This window comes from Anoplolepis gracilipes, chromosome 2 (genome assembly GCF_047496725.1).
Source record: "Anoplolepis gracilipes chromosome 2, ASM4749672v1, whole genome shotgun sequence".
Classification (NCBI taxonomy): Eukaryota; Metazoa; Arthropoda; class Insecta; order Hymenoptera; family Formicidae; genus Anoplolepis; species Anoplolepis gracilipes.
The window spans coordinates 10677348-10703069 of record NC_132971.1 but is presented as its reverse complement, the minus strand read 5'-3'; the positions used below and the strand labels follow the sequence as shown (position 1 = coordinate 10703069).

General features: G+C 32.0%; 1 protein-coding gene across 3 annotated transcripts in view; it reads right to left on the bottom strand.

Moving 5' to 3' along the window:
* Nucleotides 1-25722, bottom strand: part of LOC140676043 (cysteine-rich venom protein kaouthin-2) — a 67294-nt gene that overhangs the window by 3853 nt on the left and 37719 nt on the right. For all 3 annotated transcript variants that reach the window (XM_072910680.1, XM_072910682.1, XM_072910681.1), the window contains 4 exons: nt 16110-16207; nt 14321-14457; nt 7314-7459; nt 6244-6450 (listed from right to left, as the gene is read on the bottom strand). In XM_072910680.1, coding sequence (XP_072766781.1) covers nt 6244-6450; nt 7314-7459; nt 14321-14457; nt 16110-16191 — 572 coding nt within the window. In that variant the 5' untranslated portion in view covers nt 16192-16207. The remainder of the gene's footprint in view (nt 1-6243; nt 6451-7313; nt 7460-14320; nt 14458-16109; nt 16208-25722) is intronic.

Below are 25722 nucleotides of genomic sequence, written 5' to 3'. Positions count from 1 at the left end.
ATACTTGTTTTATTTTTATCCTAATATTTTTCATCTTATTAGATTTAATTCATCGTAAAAAAAAATATATATATGTATGTCTCATTTTCCGATCGTTATTCGGAATTTATCGACATTTCCCGACATTGAAATCGTCGCCGTCGTTCTTTTCGGGATAGCATTTTCGGTAGTCGAGACTTAAAATGAATACCTGATTTCTCCGAGGCACATAGCGTAAATAGTTTAGGCGGTATCCATTAGCCGCGCGCATTAACGAAAAGCCTTGGAAAGTACGTCGAGCAATTTACAAATGGGCCACCGAATTTACATTCAAAGTATTTTTCGGGACGAGAGCGTCTTAAACGATCGCGCGCCCGCACGAGCGCGAATTTTCCATTTCTAGAGGCTGCGTTAATCCAGCGGGGAGGAAGGAGGATGCTGTATATATCCACGAAATTAATTACGAGATAGAAGCGGGTGCGCGGAAGAGAGAGAGAAACGAGATAAAAGGAAGGATAAAGTGGCTGACCGCATCACGTGACACGGTTTATTTATTCAGAACCCGGACTACCGATGTGCGGCTTCGCCGACTCCGCTTTTTCCCGCGAAATAGGTCAGACGTCAAATACACGTGGTGCGAGAATATACAGTGTTTAACAACAAGTAGAGATCGACGTCTAAAATGAGATAAAATGATCTTAAAAGCCTCTTGGTCGTCCAATTCCGTTTTACTTGAAACGCTTGAAATTTGACGATTGTGACACAGTTCTAAAATTCCGTCTCGTAATAATCTTGATAGCGTTGCTCCTCATAAAATTTCAACAGGGAAACAGTATCCCTTTTCCAAAGAGCCAGAGTGTCGCGAGAGACTGGCGTAATAAGTTTCCGTAATCTTTCTCAAATCCTGGCATTTTCAATATTTCATTAATCAAGCCTCGATTTATATAGTTTCTCGAAAATCCAAGTTAACGGTTCATTTTTATTTCCGGAGTTCATGAATTTCCAGAAAGCTCTGTACGACAATGAATTGGAAATTATCGATGCCATGATATTTTTGTTAATCAAAATAAATTGCAATTTTCTTTTTATAAAAAAAAAAAAAAAAAAAAAAACGTGTAATACGTCAACTTTCCGTGCCACGTGTCTGACATATGTATCTCGTGTATTTATTTTACACAAAGGGTAATTATTGTTTTTCGAGATACGTATTTAAAACTAACGCGACGACCGTTCTATGCGTTCGTATCTTGTTAATATCTCCGTCTTGTAACGAGAATATATGAAGTCTCCGGTGAATTCATCGCGCGGATCGCATTAGAACGGATCTCGCGGAAAATTTATCGAATCCGCGTATTTTGTGGAAGATCGATATATGAGAAGGATATATAGCGTCGCGCGATTTGCAGAAATCCTTAGTTCAGAACTAGGTCGCCGGCATTTTTATACGGACTACTGCAGGAGCGATAAATTGCGAGTTTCTCCCCTCTTCTTCCCCCTGGCTTCCCAAAAGATCGAAGCGAATTCTAATTGCGGGAGTCGCTCGCGCATGAAATGTCACTGGGAAAATCGTTTATTTATTGTCACTCGCTTGAACGACTTACTCGAGAGTGAAACAACATAATTGATATAATTCTCGGCCGTCTTAGCAAATCAATATTTACACAAATTTAAAACGATCGTTATTTTTACGATACACAAAGTATTTTACTTGCTAAATAATAATTTTTCCACAGAGAAACATTATGTAAAAAGACATTCTGCGAAACATATAAACGATTCCGATTTTTTAGTTTTTGTTAAATAATCTTACATTTCTACATTTATTGAAAGAGATGCAACATAATTTAAGGGGTTACACCTAGTCATAACGGAGGAAAAATGGTGTTTTTAATGATTTTTTTTTTCCTTAAGCAATGCATTTTTTGTTGCAATTTATTTTTTATTTTATAATACAATATTTGGACTTGATTTTAGTGTATTTACATTTTAAAAAATTTCAAAATATTTTGAATTATGACTGCTCTCCCGATGGGTCTCTTTTTTTTTGGTGTTTTGCGGTGACCACTGTAGTTTGGAACTGGCTCATTTAAAATGAAATTTTTTTGCGGTTATTAATTGAAAAATGTACATTTTGTAGAGACTGGACAAAGGGTTTTATAAAAAATTATTTTTTTTCAAAATAGCGGCTGTCTGAAGAAAAAGTTCGATTTTCATCTTGAAAAAAGGATTGTTTTTTGTTGATAAAAAAGGAAAAAAGCAATATAAAAAAAATCCTTCGTCCAGACTCTGCATAAATGTATAAGAAGTAAATTCACAAAATTTAAAGAGAATCGATTCAGTAGTTTTTGCGTAATTGTGGTCACCGATTTGAAAAATGCACTTTTGTGAAAAACACGTTTAAAGTTTTGTGTTGTAATTACAGTAAGATACTTATTATCTTTTTAAACTTACATAGAATCATCTATTCCAGCACCAGATCAACATACAATTTTAAACACATATTTTCGAGACATTGTACTTTATGAAAATGAAAAAAAAAAAATTGCGATTTTTCGCATTTTATGACTAGGTGTAACCCCTTAAGATTATTGATGATATGATTTACAGGTTACAGTTATTTTCCGATGCGATAAACAGTTTTTTCTCTTTATCTAAATCTTTTTTTCAATCTTGTACTTTTCGTACTCGTTTTTTTATATTATTTATTCAAAGATAAGAAGTCTTTGCTAAAAAATTTTAGGAGCAAAATTCTTATTCGCTTATCGTATGCCATATATGTATATGTTTTGCATCGAACACACTGTATATATATTTCATCCGGTAGTCTCGCATACACGAAAACCATAAGTACGTTGAGAAAGTGTGTCATGCCGATGACAAAGAGAGCCGTCTAAGTGCCACAATAGGCATGACAAAGACGAACGAGCTATAACTCGCGCCGACGTTGTATTCCGCACCGGTGTGTCGCAGCATTTTCCTTGTTTTCCCTTGCTTATATCCGTTCCTCCTCTGTGTTTTCCCCCGCGAATGAGTTGTACATATGTCTCTCACATATATACAGTATATAAATATAGGATTTACATATTTCAATGCGTCTAGGGAAAGCTTACGTGCCAGTCTTGCGCGCACGAGTTTGCGAACATATATGTTTGTTATTTTTGCTTTCATGGAAAAAAGACTAAGCTGTATAATCAAGTCCGCGTATATGAGGTGTCTAAGGAAGGAATGCAATATTCGACGATCTTCTCTAGAAAATGTTTTCGAGTTATCGAACGCGCTGAAATACTGCCACTGTATTTTTCTTTTAAATGATAATATTATTTGCTATTCCGAAAGAGAGTCCGTATTTTCTTTCAAACAAGATTCTTCCTACCTACTCTCATCTTATGCGTAGTATTTATAGTAAACTCGATAAAGAAACCAACGAAAATTTCCGAAATTTAAATGACAAACCTAGTCTTTTATAAATATACAGGGTGCCCGATTTTAAGTGTGTACTCCAAATAACTTTCTTGTTTTTTTATTTCAGAGAAAAATGTTTCAAATAAAAGTTGTTTGGTTCGAAGAGCACCATAAAATGGTCCGATTTTTTTTAAAGAAATAATTATTATTATGTGCTAAAAAAAAAGTATTAAAGTAAGGTAATCGAAAAATTAATATTTTACGAGATATTTCGTATTTGATGTCAAAATATTGAAACTTTCAAGCCTCATAACTCGAAAAGTACTTAATCGAAAGAAGTTTTATTATAGTGTTTTGGAAAGCTCTCGAGATAAGCTACAAGAATATGTAATAAAAAATAGCAAGTTCCATTTATAAAATTAAAGGTGACCTTCACGTGACTTTCAAATGACTATCCAAGGTCAAACCAATGGTACCATTTTATGGCCCCCTCGAAACCATACAACTTTTGTATGAAACATTTTTCTCTAAAATCAAAAAGAAGAAAGTTATTTGGGGTGCACACTTAAAATGGGACACCCTGTACATCGCTCAATTTTGTTATTATTGAAATTCTTTTAATAATAATAATAAAAAAAAACCTTTTCCATTTTTTTCTTCAATACAATTTCTTCCGATACAATTTTTTCTGTTGTATGTAAAAATTAACCCTCTTTAAGAGACACGAGGAAAATTTGCAATATTTTCATCTATATGTATATGATGCAAAATAATTACTTGAACGCTAACCGCTATCAGGTTCGCGATCAAAGTCCTTGTTTAAATGTGGTCGTCGTTGCTAATTAACGTTGCGCAAAGAGCGGATTGTTCGCGTACTTTGATCAAGCTTCTTCCTTTTCATCTTTCGCCGATCCTTCTCCCTTGTTTATTCCCTTTTGTGTCGGTAGTTCGACAATCAGGTATGCTTTGACCCTCTCCCTTTCAACGAGCGAATGTCGATCTAACATAAGTAAGACCCGCTTTGACGACGGCTCGCGCGTGCTACTTTCGCCAAGTTTACGGTTAACCATTTCAACTCGCGTTTTCCTCTTACAAATTATTGCGTCAATTCCACACTAATGAACTAAGTTCTAGCCGTGGTCCAATTGCGATTGCTGTCGCAACGGCCGTGCATCATAACAGCCACGGCGAACGATATACGTTCCGTCCTGGTGGAAATAATTACGTCGCGTCGACGTTAATCTACGTGTTGCGATTGTAGAAATCCTATTAAAAACGTGAAAACGCTCCGCGTTTTATTTAAAGAACAAGTTAATTATAACGTCCATAAATAAGAATCTCCGATATCGTAAAGATTTACAGACGCAGATGCGGCAGATATAAAATGAATTGAGCTTCTCGAAACAGTGAAAGAAGATAATAATATACAGATTGTCCTATCATTAATTGCATATTTTTCAGTCAATTTTGAATTGATATTTTCTTTACGAAAATATAGAAATTATCGTTACATAATTAAGCCTTGAATTCAAATTTTGTTCAAGCAAGTTCACTTAAAATCAAGAATTAGAGAATATATTTTATTATTTATTTGTATCTCTGAAGCTTAATTTATACAAAAGTTTTTATTTTATTACCATATTTTTATTTTCTTTACGAAAATATAGAAATTATCGTTACATAATTAAGCCTTGAATTCAAATTTTGTTCAAGCAAGTTCACTTAAAATCAAGAATTAGAGAATATATTTATTTGTATCTCTGAAGCTTAATTTATATATATAAAAGTCTTTATTTTATTACCATATTTTTATTTTCTTTACGAAAATATAGAAATTATCGTTACATAATTAAGCTTTGAATTTAAATTTTGTTCAAGCAAGTTTATTTAAAATCAAGGGAAGAATTAGAAAATATATTTTATTATTTATTTTTGTATGTCTGACGCTTAATTTATGTAAAAGCCTTTATTTTATTATCATATTTTTATTTTCTTTACGAAAATATAGAAATTATCGTTACATAATTAAGCTTTGAATTCAAATTTTGTTCAAGCAAGTTTATTTAAAATCAAGGGAAGAATTAGAAAATATATTTTATTATTTATTTGTATGTCTGAAGCTTAATTTATGTAAAAGCCTTTATTTTATTATCATATTTTTATTTTACCATTATATTTTACTACACTATTCTTTTATTATTATACATTATTTATGAATTATTAATTAGTTAAAAATTATTGGTGTAAATATTTTCGTAAAGAAAAAATTAACCAAAGAATATGTAAGTCTACAAATGGACTGCATACATGCGGAAATATTTCCTGTTTAGTTACATTATTCGAGAAATGCATGTAGAACGACTCGAAATCGGTATTTTCTTTACGAAAATATAGAAATTATCGTTACATAATTAAGCTTTAAATTCAAATTTTGTTTAAGCAAGTTTACTTAAAATCAAGGGAAGGATTAAAGAATATATTTTATTATTTATTTGTATGTCTGAAGCTTAATTTATGTAAAAGCTTTTATTTTATTATCATATTTTTATTTTACCATTATATTTTACTACACTATTCTTTTATTATTATACATTATTTATGAATTATTAATTAGTTAAAAATTATTGGTGTAAATATTTTCGTAAAGAAAAAATTAACCAAAGAATATGTAAGTCTACAAATGGACTGCATACATGCGGAAATATTTCCTGTTTAGTTACATTATTCGAGAAATGCATGTAGAATGGCTCGAAATATTTTCTTATTAAACACCCAAGTCGATTAACAGAGTTCGCTGTTGAATTCATCGCTATATGTAAACATTAGCGATTCTTCAATCAGAGACTCGACAATTATACGTACCTCGGAGCATAATTGCAGACATACATGTAGAAGTCCTTGCCGAGCGGACCCTTGCTGCCGGTGCACTCCTTCACCCCACATCCAACCAGATGTGTCGTCGCCCACACCATCTGCGTGTAATGGCCGATCTCGAGGATCTCGTTCGTCGTATTCGGCCCGTACTTGAAGTCCTTGTACTCCATGTACCACATTCTGATGGGGAAGTTCCTGGCAACATTCCGACGAGAGGAGGCGTGATTCGGCGTGATGAGCGATCCGGATTTGCGGCCGGCTGTTACCCGCGCGCGATGTAAAGCGTGCGGCGGTTGTGATGTTTGTAAAGCTCTTGTCTACACGAGCTACGGATTCTGCGCTAACAGCCCATCACTGTGGACTGTTGGCGCGCGCATAATCTAATTCCTCAAGACCGAGGGAGGAATTAATTATTATCAGCGATCATTCTCATTCCAAAGACTTGTCAACGAGTTAAGATGCAGTCGTCTTTTCAAACGATCTTAATAAAATTTATAAAACTGCCAAATTTGCAATTTCTTATCGTACCTCTAATGGTAAGATTAATAACCATCCTGGATAATATCTTTACGAGAAATCAGCTTTAAATATTAAATTTTATATTATTTTACTCCAATGACATATTATAAAATAAATAAAAATTAGATATAAAAGTACAAAATAAAATTCCTTGCTAAATAATTTAAGTAACTGCGTGTGCATCTTAAAAATAATCCCAATCTTTATTCTGAATATATCTTAAAAAAAAATCTTTCGTTCCAACAAAAAAATGCAAATAACAAGATGGTATAAGAAAAATAATTATCATCCTCTTATATATAAAAAGTTAATTTATAGTTTCGTTTTAATTTAAGTTTAACATATTAATAGTCTGTCGAAGCAATATAATTTAATTTAATGAAGTCGGCGTGGTTAGTTAATTAATGGTAAATGGACCGCTGCATATTTTCACGGAAGAAAGTCTAGCGTGCGCGTACGCTCGGAGTACACCTGAGCAAATATACCGCTGCAAAGCGAACTCGCTAACTAGAAGTAAACAAGATTTAATAACATCTCACCAGAGTGTACGACCGGTGCTGATGAAAATGTTTTGCCCGCTCTGACCGTAGCCGTCTAGGTACAGGCCGGTCGCGTTGTCGTGCACTAAACCGAGGCAACGATCGGCCCATCTCTGCGCCGCCTTCGCTAAGCCAGAATGCCATTTCTGAAACGAACAAAGATAGATGCATGCATTATCGGACATACCTTACTAAACGATGTTACACGGTACAACGGAAATGTACAAGTACTATCGAGCCAAAATGGAAAAATGCTTCTCTTTATACGTTTTAATACATCAGCAACTTTCAAATCATAAATTATTGAAAATTTATTGTTTTTCGCGTAAATAAATCCAACGTAAACAAAAGTGTTTTTTTTTTTTTTTTTTTCAGCAAGTATGTACATTTTAACTCTATTATAGTATTTTTATAATACAATTATTACATAAATAATGATTCAATATAAAAATGAAATATTTCTTTATTAAATATTTTAATCTTTTTTTAAAAAAAGTTGAAGAATTTTTTTGATAATATTGTAATAATATTAAAGATGCAACTCTAAAAAAAGTTATTAATGTGTAAAAATAATAATTATTAATTATCATTCTCCCTCATACATAATTTTAATTCATAATTCGATTCTAAATTCTAATAAGTTTAATACATTAATATATATTATTTTTATTGGCATATACTAATATATATACTAATAAATATATTTACTTAAATTTTATATACCTATAATAAAAGTTACAATTTGAAAATTAGTCATAAATGATTTAAGTTGAATCTTAAAAAATTGGTAAAAGGATGTATATTTTTTATTAATTGTAAGAAAGTTAATGATTTTAAACTTTGATCAAGGAATTTATAATTAAAAGCAGACTGACGTTTCGTAAGAATTCCCGTCTGTATGTTAAAAAAATATTACAGGAAAAACTTTAAATCTAATTAAATATGTGTAATACGAGCTACAAGCCGTGTTTACGAGTACTAGAAGTTTTCTTGCATTTGCTGTAAACTAAAACTACTTTGCGGTAAAAGTTTCTTGACTTTCCTGCGGCTCCTTAATTGCTCGTTATATGCAAATATAGCGTTTTCGAAGCCATAATATTTGTAGAGGCGTTCTCGGAAGTTTCACGCGAGAAAACGCTGCGCTTCCTATCTTTTTGCTATTTTTTTTTTGTTTTTCTTTTATGTTTTCTTCTACACAAGTTTGATACTGGTAACTGCGTTTATCTCTGCTTAATGAATCGCGTGTATAGTCGCAATAACTGCGACGACATTACTGGACATAAAAAAGACGATCCAAAGTTATTCTGCATTCTACGAGCCTACATTAAGCTTAAGAAACTCGGGAGCTACCCGAGCAAGCGTCTTTAATCAGAGGCGGTCTTTGATTTATGCATCTTGAGGCGACTGCTTCCTTGCTTGTACAAAGTTGATTCTGAATTCTAATCAGTAAGTATGGATGCACAATATATTCTATGAGGCACAATATACTTTAAAATTGCATTTTTAATAATAAAGTGCTCGAAAAAAATTATTCAGAAATTAGTCATTCGTAAAAATTAAAAAATCATCAGGCTAAATATAGACGATAATATATTTTGAATTATTCTGCATTATGAGTTTTTATACTTAGACAAATCAAAATCACAAATTAATTACTTGTGATTTCTTCCCAAAACTTACGATATTGCGATATTATTTATGTAATAATTAGTTAATTTATATAATAATAATAATTTATTGGCAAATAGCAAGAAAACGAGATAAAGAGAATGATGTTACTGGCTTCGATTTTAAACGATCTACCATTTGTCGATGGAAAGAAATTCCCAATAATACCCAGTCATCCTCTCCTCCGAGAAACAATACATCGCACCTCGGATTTCACCAGAGAAACTCCGGATAACAGTCGCATCTCTACGGCATCTAACTCCTGCCGAAAGTAGCTTTTACCGGCGACGTCGCCGGTAGTTTTTGCGGAAAAAGAATTTAAGTGGGAAGTCGTGTAACTTATAACCAAGCTGAAGATTGGACGGCCCGAAGAAAACGACGAGAGTAAACGACAGAGAGGAGATACCCGGGGATAGTTTGACCACGTAAACATCTGTCCGCAAATACGCACACCGAATCTTCCGGAAGGAAATTTCAGCTAAGAGTGAAAACTCGAGAACAAAATTGGTGATCATAAAATAATTTAACACCTTAAGGGGTTACATCTAGTCATAAAATTCGAAAAATCGCATTTTCTTTTTTCATTTTCATAAAGTACAATGTCTCGAAAATATGTGTTTAAAATTGTATGTTGATCTGGTGCTGGAATAGATGATTCTATGTAAGTATCTTACTGTAATTACAACACAAAACTTTAAACGCGTTTTTCACAAAAGTGCATTTTTCAAATCGGTGACCACGATTACGCAAAAACTACTGAATCGATTTTCTTCAAATTTTATGAACTTATTTCTTATATACTTATGCAGAGACTGGACGAAGGATTTTTTTTATATTGCTTTTTTCCTTTTTTATCAACAAAAAACAATCCTTTTTTTAAGATGAAAATCGAACTTTTTCTTCAGACAGCCGCCATTTTGAAAAAAAAATCTTTTATAAAACCCTTCGTCCAGTCTGTAGAATGTATATTTTTCAATTAATAACCGCAAAAAAATTTCATTTCAAATGAGTCAATTCCAAACTACAGTGGTCACCGCAAAGCACCAAAAAAAAGAGACCCGTCGGGAGAGCGGCTATAATTCAAAATATTTTGAAATTTTTTAAAATGTAAATACACTAAAATCAAGTCCAAATATTGTATTATAAAATAAAAAATAAATTGCAAAAAGAAATTCATTGCTTAAGGGAAAAAAAACTCATTAAAAGCACCATTTTTCCTCCGTTATGACTAGGTGTAACCCCTTAAGACTTGTGCGATAACAGTATCATTATTACTATATATAGAATAAAATTAAAAAATCCGAAAAGAGTGAGAATAGCAACTGTGTCACTTTATTTTTTATACCCGTTTTTCTTCACGCCGTATTTACATATGTATTCTATAACCGTTCTATATCCTCCTTTTTAAAGACAATCAGATTTTAATTCATGTCTCTATAAATTTATTACATTAAATTACCAACTCTGCGGTGGATGTCGCGTTTCCGCTTCTAACATCCCTTGCACTATATCCGGAGGAGAAACAACGGAAAGCGAGTGATATATAGTGTACACATGTGCGTATATGTTTATATATAGATCGGATAATAACGTCGATACAGGCCGGAAATTGAAATCTTGCGCCGTCCTTGACGGCAAACCTCGAAAATTTAGTTTTCCGATCAAGTAAACCGCTATGTAAAGTAAATTCTGATAAAGTCAGCCATTTTGTGTGCACAGCTTTTAACATTTTAACGTCAAGCGTTTATTAAGCAATTTAAATATCTGACAATAAAATTGTAATTATATTTAAATTATTTTTTATAAATTTATAGTGTGCGTATATGTGTGTAATGTAAAACTCTTACAGAATATAATTTCCTATTTATATATTTATTTATGTCCTTTTACACACACACAATTAATATTGCATTATAAATGCATGCTTTATTGCAATTATTTACGATCGAAACACTTTACAGATAAATAATATCTTATTAATTACCTATTATTTCTAAAACATGAATATTTTATTGTAATATTGTGCTTTATTATCCAAACAAAAGAGGAAGAGAGAGAGAGAGAGAGAGAGAGAGAGAGAGAAAGAGAAAAGAGACATGTAATAAACAACATATTATAAACAATAATTGCTGCAAAGGATTTACCATTCAGCAGTTTTGTTAATCTTCTAGAAAATGCGGAAAATATATATCACGAAATGAACGGATAACGAGCGCTTTCGTCGCTTAGTTTTAATCAGTCCAATTAACGGCGAGCATTATCTACCGTAAAGTTGCCGAAAATTCCGAATTAAATGCACATTGTGCCACAGACGAAAATTGAATTACGTCGCTGTGTGTCTATTCTCTATTTTTATAAGAGCTTGCGTTTCCGGTCGTACCTGCTCATTTGCACGACCGATAATCATTTCGAATGTTATTTGTGTAAATTTCACAAAGAGATAAGCCGTCGTTCCTAATTAAGCAAATTTAAACCTCTGAATTTTCCAAATTATACGATTTAAGTTTGTTCCACGATTGTGCGACAAAACTTCTCAAGGTAATTGCCAGCATTTTTTTGTTTTGTTTTACAATTAAATAGTAAAAGAAAAAAGGCAGTACTGCTATATATATTTTATAGAAAAAAATGATGCCTTAAAATAATAGTAAAAGTACATAGAACAATAGACTGCACGCTCCTAACATTTAATAATAATTTATAATATAATTTATTTTTATTCTCCCCCACAAATATAAATATTTGATGATATTTTAATCTACATTATATATATTTCAAACTTATTTATTGTGTAACATTTTTTTAAATTATAGTAAAACTAAAGAGTTTAAAATTATGTCATCACATAAAATTAACCAGACTCAAACAGAAAAATCTGTCAGTATCGATATTGAAGTCAACGTAGCCGAAAGGCTATTCTCATTTTCACAAAAAGAGAGAGATACAGAAGCTAGAGAGTTTGGAAGAATTCCATTTTGAAAAGTGACAACGTATTGTCGAAGGCATGCCGAAAGATGGGAAAATCGATGGAAACTGGAGCGAGATTCCGCTAGTTCGTATCATTCTCGAATCCTGCGCGAAAGAATTTTAAAAAGATCCGAGAGAGCTGATTCTCCCAAGAATGCACAAAATCCTCAAAATTTCAAATTTAAAAATAACTCAATTATAATAAAAAATTTTAAAAATATATATATATATATGTATATAATATGAATTTGAAACAAATATATTTAATTTATTTTGTGTAATCATTTAAAAAATAATAAATAAAAGTAGATAATTTATTTGTCTATCTCCAAAAAAATCTATTTTTCTATTTTTATATTTAGATTCATATTTATATTTATATTGCACAAAATCTTCAAGTCTCCCCATATTTCATCGTCCATAAACGGAAACAAGTCGCCGGCATGAGCAAACGCAACAATGACAGATATGTCGAAGCTTTGCTCTTTCTCGTATCGACAAACTGCACGGGAGCTAGTTTGCGAAATATCGCGACCCCCGTCGAAATGAAATTTATAGAAAAGCGGTTATCGGCGAAGGTCCCGATCAAGCGCCGTAAACGTCCACTTTCGAAACCGTTTCTGCTTTGAAGTTCAAATCGCGCCGATCAACGGAAATAGGATACATCGATTTCGTGTTTCGCAAATAACACTTGTAACGTACAACCCACTCGCATTCTCGTCCGATTTTATCTTTGCAGACCGTTTATCGCTCAATCCCGCGGCAGTAATGCGATTTAACGAGTTACATCTTCGTGAACCTATTTATGATAAATAGCTTTCTTCGCATACTCTACGTAAATATAAATTATATGTGAAAAAAAAAATAGACTTTGTGAGATATTTTTTTTAATCTGCGTAATTTGCAGACTTTGCGAATGAATTATTAAATACTATGAAAGCAAATTTACATAAACACAATAGAGTAAACTAGGATATGATGGCCATAGGCTGTACAATTTTTTCAATAATCGCTACATAGTGCGGTCTTTTAGTCATTATAAAAAAGAAAATTGATATTTACAGTTGTTTATGTGCATACATTGCTCGAAATGACGATATTGTGAATTTTATATCATATTTTTACTTTTGACTACCTGCAAAGTTTTTCATGTGTCCACTAAAAACTGTTATAACGTCGAATAAATTACAGTTGAGTTATCGTAATCGACGTTAGACATATTATAAAGATATGTAAATTGTTACATGACCTATAATTTTTATTTTCGTTTTCACTATTTTTTTATAAATATTATGGCCATCTTTTCCTTAAAAGTTGGCTAAGATGGTCAATGCTTATGTTGTACTATTTTGATAATATAAAGATTCTATTAAATATTTTTCTTTTAATTTCGATAATATTACGTAATTTAAGCTTCAGTGAAGGTAACATGTCAAACACTATTAAAAAGAAAATTGATATTTACAGTTGTTTATGTGCATACATTGTTCGAAATGACGATATTGTGAATTTTATATCATATTTTAAATAACAAAAATAAAAGTATGTTTTTTGCATTTTAAAAACCTTGGCCATCTTACCCGACTTTATCCTATAGGGTAAACTAGGATATGATGACCATGCGAAAAAGATGGCTATAGGCTGTAATTTTTTCAATAATCGCTACAGAATGCGCTTTTTTAGTCATTATAAAAAAAGAAAATCGATATTTACAGTAGTTATGTGCATACATTATTCGAAATGACGATATTGTGAATTTTATATCATATTTTTACTTTTGTTTTTAATTTTATATCATATTTTGATTACGTGTAAAGTTTTTCATTTGTCCACTAAAAACTGTTGTAACGTCGAATAAATTACAGTTAAGCTATCGTAATCGACGTTAGACATATTATAAAGATATGTAATTTGTTATATGACCTATAATTTTTATTTTCGTTTTCATTATTTTTTTTATAAATATTATGGCCATCTTTTCCTTAAAAGTTGGTTAAGATGGCCAATGCTTATGTCGTACTATTTTGATAATATAAAATTTCTAATAAATATTTTCCTTTTAATTTCGATAATATCACGTAATTTAAACTTCAGTGAAGGTAACATGTCAACTATTAAAAAATAACAAAAATAAAAGTATGTTTTTTGCATTTTAAAAACCTATGGCCATCATCCCGAGTTTACCCTACATGGAACGACCAAACGTCAGCGTACAAAATTAAATCTTTTCGACGAAATTTTAGAGGGCTAATTTTTTTCCTAATGAAATGTTGACGGATAATCGTCGTCCAACACCTAGTCTCGAATGCGCTGGAAATTTATTTGTCTGAGTCCCGATCTTTCTTGTTAAAAGAGAATACAAATGGAGTTCTTACCATCACAAGCATGTTGGCGGCAGTTGGCTTGACCTGCATGCGGAAGGAATTGTGTATCTCCACAATCTTCTGTCGCACTTTGCTGTTGCTGGTCATTATTAAATCGACAGAGACATTGTCGCCGTACAGTCGAGGCGCTGAAAACAAAAAGAGAGACGTTCTCTCAATAACCGACATCTGTCGACGATAAAGGCCCGGCTTGGGCTGACAACTCTTCTCTAACACCGCTCATTTACACTTGTAAAGAACAAGAGGGAAAATCTTGACCAAGAGCGCGAGAACGAAACCAAGTGCATCTTGCAATCAAGACAATGAGATACAGGACGGAGAGAAAACATGATGTAACCGACAAGAAGGTAGTTCTGGTGCAAAAATAAATTGAATCCAATTTTTTTATACAAAGCTTTGTTTTCAATAAAATTGATTTAAAGAATTGGAAAATTTGACATACATATTAACACTTTTTCAAGCTTGTTGAACCTCATGTCATACATTAAAAACTTTTATCTTGAAACATTTATCTCTTAAAATATGCATAGAAACATATAAAAATTCTCCATTGAAAATTTACTACTGAAAAAATAAAATTTATGATATATATGTATATTGTATAACTTGTTTAGTAACTTAAATTATTTTAAATTGTTTATTATTATAAATGAGAAAATGTACTTTTATGTATTAATAGTCACCATTAAGGATCATTCAATGGATCATTCAAAATAAATCATCCAAAAAACATTAATTTTGAAACTTTTAATAGTATTTATAAAATATTTATTATTATTTATAAAATTATTTTAATAATATTTTATAAAACCTTGACTAATACTGATACTTTCAAAAGCGTAAAAATTATTGAAAAGTTTCAAAATTAATTTTTGTTGAATACATAGCCTCGTATAAAAAAATTGTATTCCATAATAATAATTTTGCAAAAAATTTTTTCTCAATTATTTTCTTTTAACTTTCTGACCATCCTGTATAACAATAAAGAAAGATAAAAATATAACAGAGGATACAAATGTTTCAAAGTTACAATGAGTTTTTTATTAAATAAAATTTTCCGTTTATTCACATGTGTCGGAAGTTCCCTATCGCTTTGAAAATTATCTGATAACAATAATACCAGGATAACAACATTCCCAACACATTTCCCAGGATACTGCTTCAAACAGTTGTACGATAGCTTTTCAGTTGCCTTTCCGGTGTATGTGTTTTCGTGTACATTAAAAAAAAATAAAAACATACTTTTTTTTCCTCGCCTCTACTATATTTTAGATTATTCAAAGATTTGGCGATTTATCGTAAAACTATCGTTTGCGATTACAATCGAAAACTTCTGTAAAGTACTTCCGACAGCAATGCCTCTCTTTCGGAATCGGCTTACGCGAAGAGAGAAACAAGCAGTCTTCTTCAATCATAATGCGAATTCCATAATAGAAATTGAATTTTCTGACTCGCGATGCATCAAAAATTTTCCGAATCGAGGATAACCACGATAGGATAATGATTAGGAAAACGCGCTTTGATCAAATCTCAATAATTATACGATACATTCTTCATGTATAAAGTACCACGAATATCCCTTTCTCGGTTGTAAAGTTTAAGTATAATAGTCAAATTTAAATATCTCCTATTCAGCGAAAGAGGAGAATAATTCTTTGAAAGAGGCAGGATATCACTAGTTGAAAATAAATGAATGTGAGAAGTTTCTTGCAATAATATTTTTCTGCGATATAATCGCTTATATATGAGACTTTACGTTTATTAAAAAATGTATACTCACTGGGTTTGCTTCTGTGAATTTTCCGTGGCACGGCAGCCGGCAGGGCCAGAGCTACCAAAACGATTATCCAGAGCCACTTCATTATTTTCGCCTGTAAGCTGAAACATGAAATAGACCCTGTTCAGTATTCCGACTTCCTGATGCATTATTAATGATACAAAGAGCTGAGAAACAACACGGTCGAACTTAGAAAATATGTTAAATACATATTTAAAAAGAAAAAAATTTGCGAAAGGTATCTTTTCACGTTAAAAAGAGCGATTAAAATGTTATACAAATAAATTAATCATTGATACAAATAATAGCTACTCTTCATTATCTATTCGTTTATCAAGAAGGAGAGTGAATATTAAATAATTCAAAATAAGTAATATTTAATCATTAAGAGATTTTCAATGTTAAAAATAAAATGTAATAGGGCGCGCTCGGCCTGATTGTTCCGTTGGAAAAAAATCAATCTGAAATTGATCGAGAAAGTCGTCAACAGAGTTTATATATAGTCTTTCATCCACGATATACATATACACGATTGTATCTCGATTGATCTTTTCCACCCAGCTCGTTATTCGTTCCGTACTTTTACGCGCAACGTGCAATGTACCACGCGCGCAGCCCTTGTCGACAGGCTTTCACACCTGCGTGCGCGGCTCATTAATCACCATTCGTCTCGTCAACGGTAAATTTCATTATTTCTCGCCCGTGAAACTGTATGTCCACAGCAGGAGGGAGGGTGCAACGTTATCAAGCTTCCCTCTTCCCCTCGGCCGTTATCAACTCAGGACAACACTGCCGCCGTTATCATCAATAGCCCAACGCGCGCCCTTCGCGGCGGTGAAACGTCAAAGGCAAATGGCACGTACAAAGACGGATTACGGTCGGAGCCGTGTTTATTCGTCCGTGCGCAACAGAGCGAACGAGATCCGTCGATTTTTCCACAAATCGGTTGGCCGGCCGGCCAACAATAAAACGCCCGCAATGATACCCTGTTTCCGCGCGCACCCTGTTCGCGCGAATCGAGATTTAATCGAAAAATTTCGCGGTTGAAAAATTTGATTGCCTTCGCGTTCGAACGTCGATTGTTTGGAATTTCCGGAAACACGTTGTTAAACATTCAATCGAGTGTTGAAGTTGCGTTATTAAACATCACCGGGAAATTTCAGATATACAAGAGAAAACAGCTTTTCACTTCCATCTTCTTTCTCTTTAATTATTTACTTTAGCACTAGTAGTTTAAACATTTATAAACTTTGATACTCGATTCTTGACTTGCTAATAAATGCGAAGAATATAGGGTAAAACTAGGGTATGATGGCCATAGGCTGTAATTTTTACACTGATAATAAAATCAATGATAAAATTAACTATAATTACATGGTAAAAAAATTATAGTCGGGATACTCATTTTTATCGTAAATTCTTTTATAATACTAGTAATATGAATCATGTACGCATAGTACCAAGAACCAATGAAACTTTTTACAATAAATTTTAATAATTTCAATTCTTATTTAGTAAAAAATGAAAAAAAAAATAGTACATATTTAACTATTCGTATATAGTCATCGCAACTTTAATAATGGAAAGTGTTACTATATTATTAATAGTACTTTGCAATCTCATACTTAGTTTAACAATATTTTTAGAGTAATAACAACCATAACTATACAGTTACACGAAATAAATATTATGATTTTACAAACTATATTTTAACGTTACATCAACTAGTTTCTTTTGGTAAAGAGCACTATTTGATATGCTTGGCGTCTCAGGATACTCAGGAACTATAAATTATAGTTAAATTATGGTAATTTCAACTATATTTTTTTATCAGGATACAATAATCGCTACATGGTGCGCTTTTTTAGTCATTATCAAAGATAATCGATATTTACAGCAGTTTATGTGCATATATTGTTCGAAATAACGATATTTTGAATCTTGTATCATATTTTTACTTTTGACTATCTGCAAAATTTTTCATGTGTCCATTGAAAACTGTTATAACGTCGAATAAATGACAGTTGAGCTATCGTAATCGACGTTAGACATATTATAAAAATATGTAAATTGTTATATGACCTATAATTTTTATTTTCATTTCCACTATTTTTTTATAAATATCATGGTCATCTTTTCCTTAAAAGTTGGGTAAGATGGCCAATGCTTATGTCGTACTATTTTGATAATATGAAGATTCTATTAAATATTTTCCTCTTAATTTCGATAATATTACGTAATTTAAGCTTCAGTGAAGATAATATGACAAACACTATTTTAAAATAACAAAAATAAAAGTATGTTTTCTGCATTTTAAAAAACTATGGCCATCTTACCCGAGTTTACCCTATATTTTCATCGTTAGAAATACAATATTCATACACTGTATCTCATGACAACGTGAAATATTCGAACTCCCTGAAATAATAATATCAACATTAATCCCTGATTTTCCGAGCGAATGTAACGCACGGTTTATCGTTAAATTCGCGAAAATCGCTCGGAACGTTGCAGAAAATCTGTATCTAGTCAAGCCGAATTTTTTAAATACGCTTTTCCAGCCTCTTTATACGATAATACCAAAAGTCGCCTTTTACATCTTCGAATTTATCTGCCATAAGGACTTTCAAGTACTCTAGGGTATCAAAGGTATGCAAAAAGATTCAACCAAGTTGAACGACGTCAAAGACGCATTTTGTTTTTTTCAGAGTCCTCTGCGCGTATTCTCCTATATATGTATGCCACTTTTTATTTTCCCTCTTAAAATATTCAACGTTTTCCGAGCGAAAGATATTCCGATTCTTCCTTTCTTCAACTCTTTCGCTTTTCTCAAACGAAGCCCTAGCAAAACAATTTAAGATAGACGATACATATGAATGCCCCCGTTAGTATGTTTTCTCGCCTGGATTAGATTTTGATCGCTCAACCTTAAAATTGGGACAAGAAAGCGTAAATTTGCTAATTCAATTTGACGATTTGAAAACACAAGTATATTAAAATTATAACGAATGTACAATAATAATGCACAACAATAAATTTAATTTTATTATATATATATATAGAGAGAGACACTTTTTTGATTGAATACTAGCGACTTTAATTTTTAACTTCTGTTTAAATTATTTGAAAAAATATCTGCACATCTCTCTAGATTCACTACATACAAAATGTATATCGAGAGATAGAGAGAGAGAGAGAGAGAGAGAGAGAGAGAGAGAGAGAGAGAGACAGACAGACAGACAGACAGAAAAAAGTATGTTTTTTTAACATACTCGTACACAAAATTCAATCAATAAATACTGACTCTCCAATGCATTAATATCTTACTTGCAATCCTCGTAAAGTACTATCGACTAGCGGCTTCTCCGGGGACTCCAGGAAACATTAATGCGAGCTGACCAAACATTCGGAATTTGGCACAGGCTGTTACCGTTCACCACGACATGCTAAGTATATGGCGTGCAGATGCCCGACTTGTAATAACTGTTTCCAATTTCGCCGGACATTGGCTAGTTGTACAATATTTGAGAAACAAAATAACGCGAATGCGAGGCATTTCTCTCAATGTGGGAATCTCGCGAAAACACTTTTCGTAATACAATAGTTTGCGATAATTTTCATGATTGCCTTTTAATTTACGATCACTTAAAATTACATTATATTATTTTATCTCCTATATACTCAAAATTCGGCCAATTTTCAGCTTTTGTATTTGGAACAAAGTTTTAAAAATATTAGGTCGTTTTGCTTTTATTGAACAATACTTTCGCACAAGCTTTGTCTTCTACATGATAATATAAATAAAAAGATTTTATCAAACTATTATATACAAATGCTATATTTTATATACATATATGCATATATTATATATGTGTATTGCGTCACACATATATACACATTATATATCATATATACAAATATAATTTATTGTTTTTTTACACCATAGTTACAAAAGTATCTTAAAAATGTGAATGAAATAATATTAAGCTAAAAAGGTATTGTAAGAAAAAAATGTGTTACACAGCTGTAACAATTAAAATTGTTATTTGCTTTTATTACAAATTTTATAACTTTCATAACATTGTTATGACGCAATCATAACACACACGTCATTATATAAATAAATTAAATTTTATATAATATTGAATTTGTTAAATTTAACTTTATTTAAAAATTTATTTAATTTTACTAATATTTGAGAAATTTAACTCTTTCTATTTAACTCAATACACGTACACATACATATAAGATTCAGTGTCATGTATTATTTCAGAAATTATGTATAACATATAGGGCGCACCTGTCCCTTTTCTAAAGTGACATTTAGCTCGCTCGAAGGTTAAAAGGGCACAGAACCGTCATTTGTATTCTACATTTATTGCACGTTTGATGCAACGTGATGCGTGGGATAGACGTAGTTTAGTCTAATGCAGGGTGCCTTCAATATGGCGTAGCGTTAGTAATGGAAGCTAGTAGTAAAAGTGAGAGAGGTCAGCCATGTCTGACCACAATCGTGGTTTCTACTGAAACCATTCGCTTGAAATTTGCTTTTTGCTCAATTCATATGCTGCGCTATTATTATTATTATTTTTTTTTAAATTTTTTCAGTATTGTTTCTGTCATGGCTTGTGCAAATTTATTATCGAGTTTGACGTACAAAAAGCCATACGAGCGTCATAATATGTATAATGTGGGCGATTTTTATGTATTAAAATATGAAAAATTTAACAAATCAAAATTAATTTTTCTGTTAGTTATTCGAGTATAACTTTCGCAGTAATGGATGAACGATATAATGAAAAGTTGATGAACCGAGAGACGCGGTTTTATTGCCAAACGGATCTCGGTTATCACGAGATTCATTATTACACCACGTGTTAGTCGAGGAATAAAGGTTGCCATCGCGCCTTTCAGTAAGAGTCAAAAGCGGCAGTTCGTCAATAATTCAGAGGAAATTTCCGACCGGGATAAGCCCGACGGGAGGCAACCGCATTTAATTTTCGCGACAAAGTCAGACGAAGTATAGCGACATGATGACGACGCGCGTGCGTTGTCACGGCGTGAAACATGCAGCGTGCAATATCGGCCACGTGTAAATTGCTCATAAATATTTTCACTTAATTCCGCTCGAATCAAGTCCGGATAACAACGCTCACCCTATGGGATTAACTTCCGGTTTATAATTAAAATCGTAATCGCGAAGTAGAACCCCCTCGACCGGGAGATAATTTAATTTTTTTCGAACGAAACGATATGACACTAGGCTTAAGCACGAGCGAATCTATTAACAAATGCGTTTATTAATAAACGTGACAAGCCTCGACAATTTGTATTTCGCAAATAGCAAATATTTTAAAACGTAATACAATTGTAACGCAATCGTGATCGATGATAATATCGCCAATTATTCATATTTATACATTTATTCGTTAACGTAAATATGTAAAATTAATTCACGCGTTTTCGAATGCAAACAATTAAATTAATTAATGTAATTGGAAATTTGAGCATGCAATAGAGGCCTATATACAAATATATTTTATTATAAAATTTTAAAATTAATTTAAAATTAATTTAAAAACGAGAGAGGTTGCTTTTATTTAAACAAAATAAATACAAAAGAAAATTTAATCAAAAAAGAATTGCTTCCACCTTTAATCGAGATTTTATATATACTTGCTGCTCGTCGAATTCTATATAATATCTTTTGCTTATTTTCTTCAAAATATTGTGACCATTTTTCTAAAATAATTATGTATAATTATATATAATGTTAAAAGGGATATATAAGTGTAAGCTTTGTAGAACATTGTTGAAATATGGTTATTATATAGTTATGTCGTTTGCTTCTCTCATCGCGGCGCGAAAGTCGAATTACGAATTAGAAGTTCGAGAACGATGCTCTTTGACTCTGCGTTGCGGTCGGAAACGGGAAACTTTATCGATAGTTTCGCATTCCCCGCCATTAAACGTGGTTCTCGCATTCAACTGAATCCCGAAGTATCTCGCTAATGGGTACACTCGAGCTTTTGTGCGTGAACTACGAACGAATCGTCGTCGCTGCTAACGAACGGAGCCATAAATCGAACGTTATTTGACGTTACAAATACGAATTATATTTTTCGAATAAAAAAAAATATATGAAATTGCACACGTAATAAGACCCGCGATTTTGAGGTAGCAAAGCTGCAAAGGGAGTTCGATTACAAAGTATCGTATAACGTATATTGAAATATTATTCCGACAGTAAATATCAAAATTGCGAAACGATTTCGCGAATATTTTTTTTTGTTCAAATAAAAATGATTTATATCCCAAATGTATTATCTCTGCTTAGGAAATATTGCGTAACATAAAAAAAAGAAGAAAATAAACAATTTGCAAATTGGAAAAATTTTACAAAAATTGTATGATATGAAATTAAAAACATCGCATTGCGTGAAAAAATGTATGTAGGGTAAACTCGGGTAAGATGGTCATAGGTTTTTAAAATGCAAAACATAAAAGGAAAAGATGGCCATAATATTTATAAAAAAAATAATGAAAACGAAAATAAAAATTATAGGTCATATAACAAATTACATATCTTTATAATATGTCTAACGTCGATTACGATACCTCAACTGTCATTTATTCGACGTTACAACAGTTTTTAATGGACAAGTGAAAAACTTTACAGGTAATCAAAATATGATATAAAATTAAAAACAAAAGTAAAAATATGATATAAAATTCACAATATCGTCATTTCGAATAATGTACGCATATAAACTACTGTAAATATCGATTTTCTTTTTTTATAATGACTAAAAAAGCGCATTCTGTAGCGATTATTGAAAAAGTTACAGCCTATAGACATCTTTTCCGCATGGTCATCATACTCTATTTTACCCTATAGGATAAAGTCGGGTAAGATGGCCAAGGTTTTTAAAATGCAAAAAACATACTTTTATTTTTGTTATTTTTTAATAGTGTTTGACATGTTATCTTCACTAAAGCTTAAATTACGTAATATTATCGAAATTAAAAGGAAAATATTTAATAGAATCTTTATATTATCAAAATAGTACGACATAAGCATTGGCCATCTTAGCCAACTTTTAAGGAAAAGATGGCTATAATATTTATAAAAAAATAGTGAAAACAAAAATAAAAATTATAGGTCATGTAACAATTTACATATCTTTATAGTATGTCTAACGTCGATTACGATAACTCAACTGTAATTTATTCGACGTTATAACAGTTTTTAGTGGACACATGAAAAACTTTGCAGGTAGTCAAAAGTAAAAATATGATATAAAATTCACAATATCGTCATTTCGAACAATGTATGCACATAAACTACTGTAAATATCGATTTTCTTTTTTTATAATGACTAAAAAACCGCACTATGTAGCGATTATTAAAAAAATTATACAGCCTATGACCATCATACCCTAGTTTACCCTAATATATTGTAGTTATTTAATGTTTATTAAAATATTTATACGGGGGACACTTTAAGGAGTTACACTACTCTTGCGTGCTGAAAAATAAGGCTAAATATAAAATATTTTTGTATACCTTAAAACACATATAATAAACCCTGAAAAACTCTACTTTGATTGTTTTATTAGTAGTAGAGAAAAAAATTCCTAAAAAAAGCCTCATTTTTCAGCACGCAAGAGTAGTGTAACCCTTAAATATTTATCACAAACAATCATTGTTTTTTTTTTCTTTCTCTTCTATGATAATTTCCATGTAATAACTTACTAAATTCACTTCTATAACAAGTTCACAACTCGATAAATTTCATGTTAGTTTATATATCATGTGAATTAAGGTTACCCTTAGAAAGAGAAATTCGATTTAGAGCTCTTTCAAAGAGTTCTTTATAATCCCCCGCTGATCGCATCCTTTATTGGATATCGTACATAGTATTTTACGTGGCATTATATTCGCGTATTTTCCAACTCGGATTTCCGGCTCTAAACCGGCGAAGTAAATTGCAAATTTCCATTGTGCCGCGGAACACGATGATCAAACAGCCGGGTAGTGGCGCACATTCGACGGGAGTGTGTTGGCTTGAAACGTTTTCTAGAAGTACTCTCTCGTGCATATTCATGGTGGTTGGCTGAGCATTCGATCGATTACCAATAGACACCACGAGGACCAATATGGAAGCTAATTCCGGACGCGGAAATGTTGGCCACGAGATGGCCCGCACAAAGGCGGAGAAGTAAAATATACTACAAACTAATGGTAATAGAAGGCGTAACAAAACAGATTGAATGCAAGTTGATAGTGTGTTGCTTGTAATGCATCAAGAGTAAAGGTATCGCGATCAAGTTTCTAATTTATGTACTTTACTTTAGACGCGATATATTACATCGTCAAACCTTAAAAACTTTGTCTTAATTATGACGCTACAGAGAAAGAGAAAGAGAAAGAGAGAGAGAGTAGAGCGACAGAAAAATAAATAAACTAATTTATGTACTTTACTTTAGACGCGATATATTACATCGTCAAACCTTAAAAACTTTGTCTTAATTATGACGCTACAGAGAAAGAGAGAGAGAGAAAGAGAGTAGAGCGACAGAAAAATAAATAAACAAAAAAAAAATAAATTATCAAATATATCATAAAATATCAGAAAATAATATGAATCGACAAAATAAACCTGCATGGAAAATAAGATAAACATTCTATTTTTTTCAAAGTGTAAATATTATTTTTAAACACAAAATAATCCTCTCTCCTAAGAAAAGTAGCAGGCGAAAATACATTATTTCAGCTTATGCTTTAATAATTCATTTTGCCAGTTGTCGCGATTTTCAACAAAATTACAGATTTATTTTCGAAAATTGGAATAAATAAAATTTAAACAGACGTGGCCGGCAATAAATAATGATTTTTTTCATTTTAACGGATGGATGGATGCATTCGCAACGTTCCATTTCCCTGTTAATGTAATGCGACGTATACTGTACACGTAACATGCGATGATTTTTGCACGAGTGCGACGCAATACAATGCACCAATGCACTCAGGCGCAACGTTTTCCCGTTGCATAAACCGGATACGGGAGCAGATATTTCCCGGTGACCGGCTCATGTATATGCATCGCGACTGGATACCCGTTTGGCTGTCAATATCAATGTCAACCGGCCATTCAAATTGTAACGGCCGGTCTCTCAACATCCAGGAAAAAGCTATGACGCTCAAGGTTGACGATCATTTTTGCATTTCCGTTTCGTGCCGGCAACGCGTAGCGACGAGAACCATTTAGATCTCGATGATCTCGAGTTTGAAAACAATAAATAAATATCATATGTGTTTGTTCAAAGGTTTGCTTTTCATATTTTCAAATAAATATGAAAATTATTTTCAAATAAATAAATATTACACGTGTGTCGGTTAAAAGTTTCTCTTTTATATTTTCCAATATAATTTAATACAATACGTTAAAATCATCAGAGATAATAATCTCCTGAAGATACGCATCTCCACAAAGAAATTATCTAAGAGAAAACAAAATACACCGATTCAGAAGACATTGCGATTTTAGCGCACTTTGCATCGATTGATTTTTTTTTTTTTTTTTATTATTTTCTGCTTTCACCTGGCCTCGAG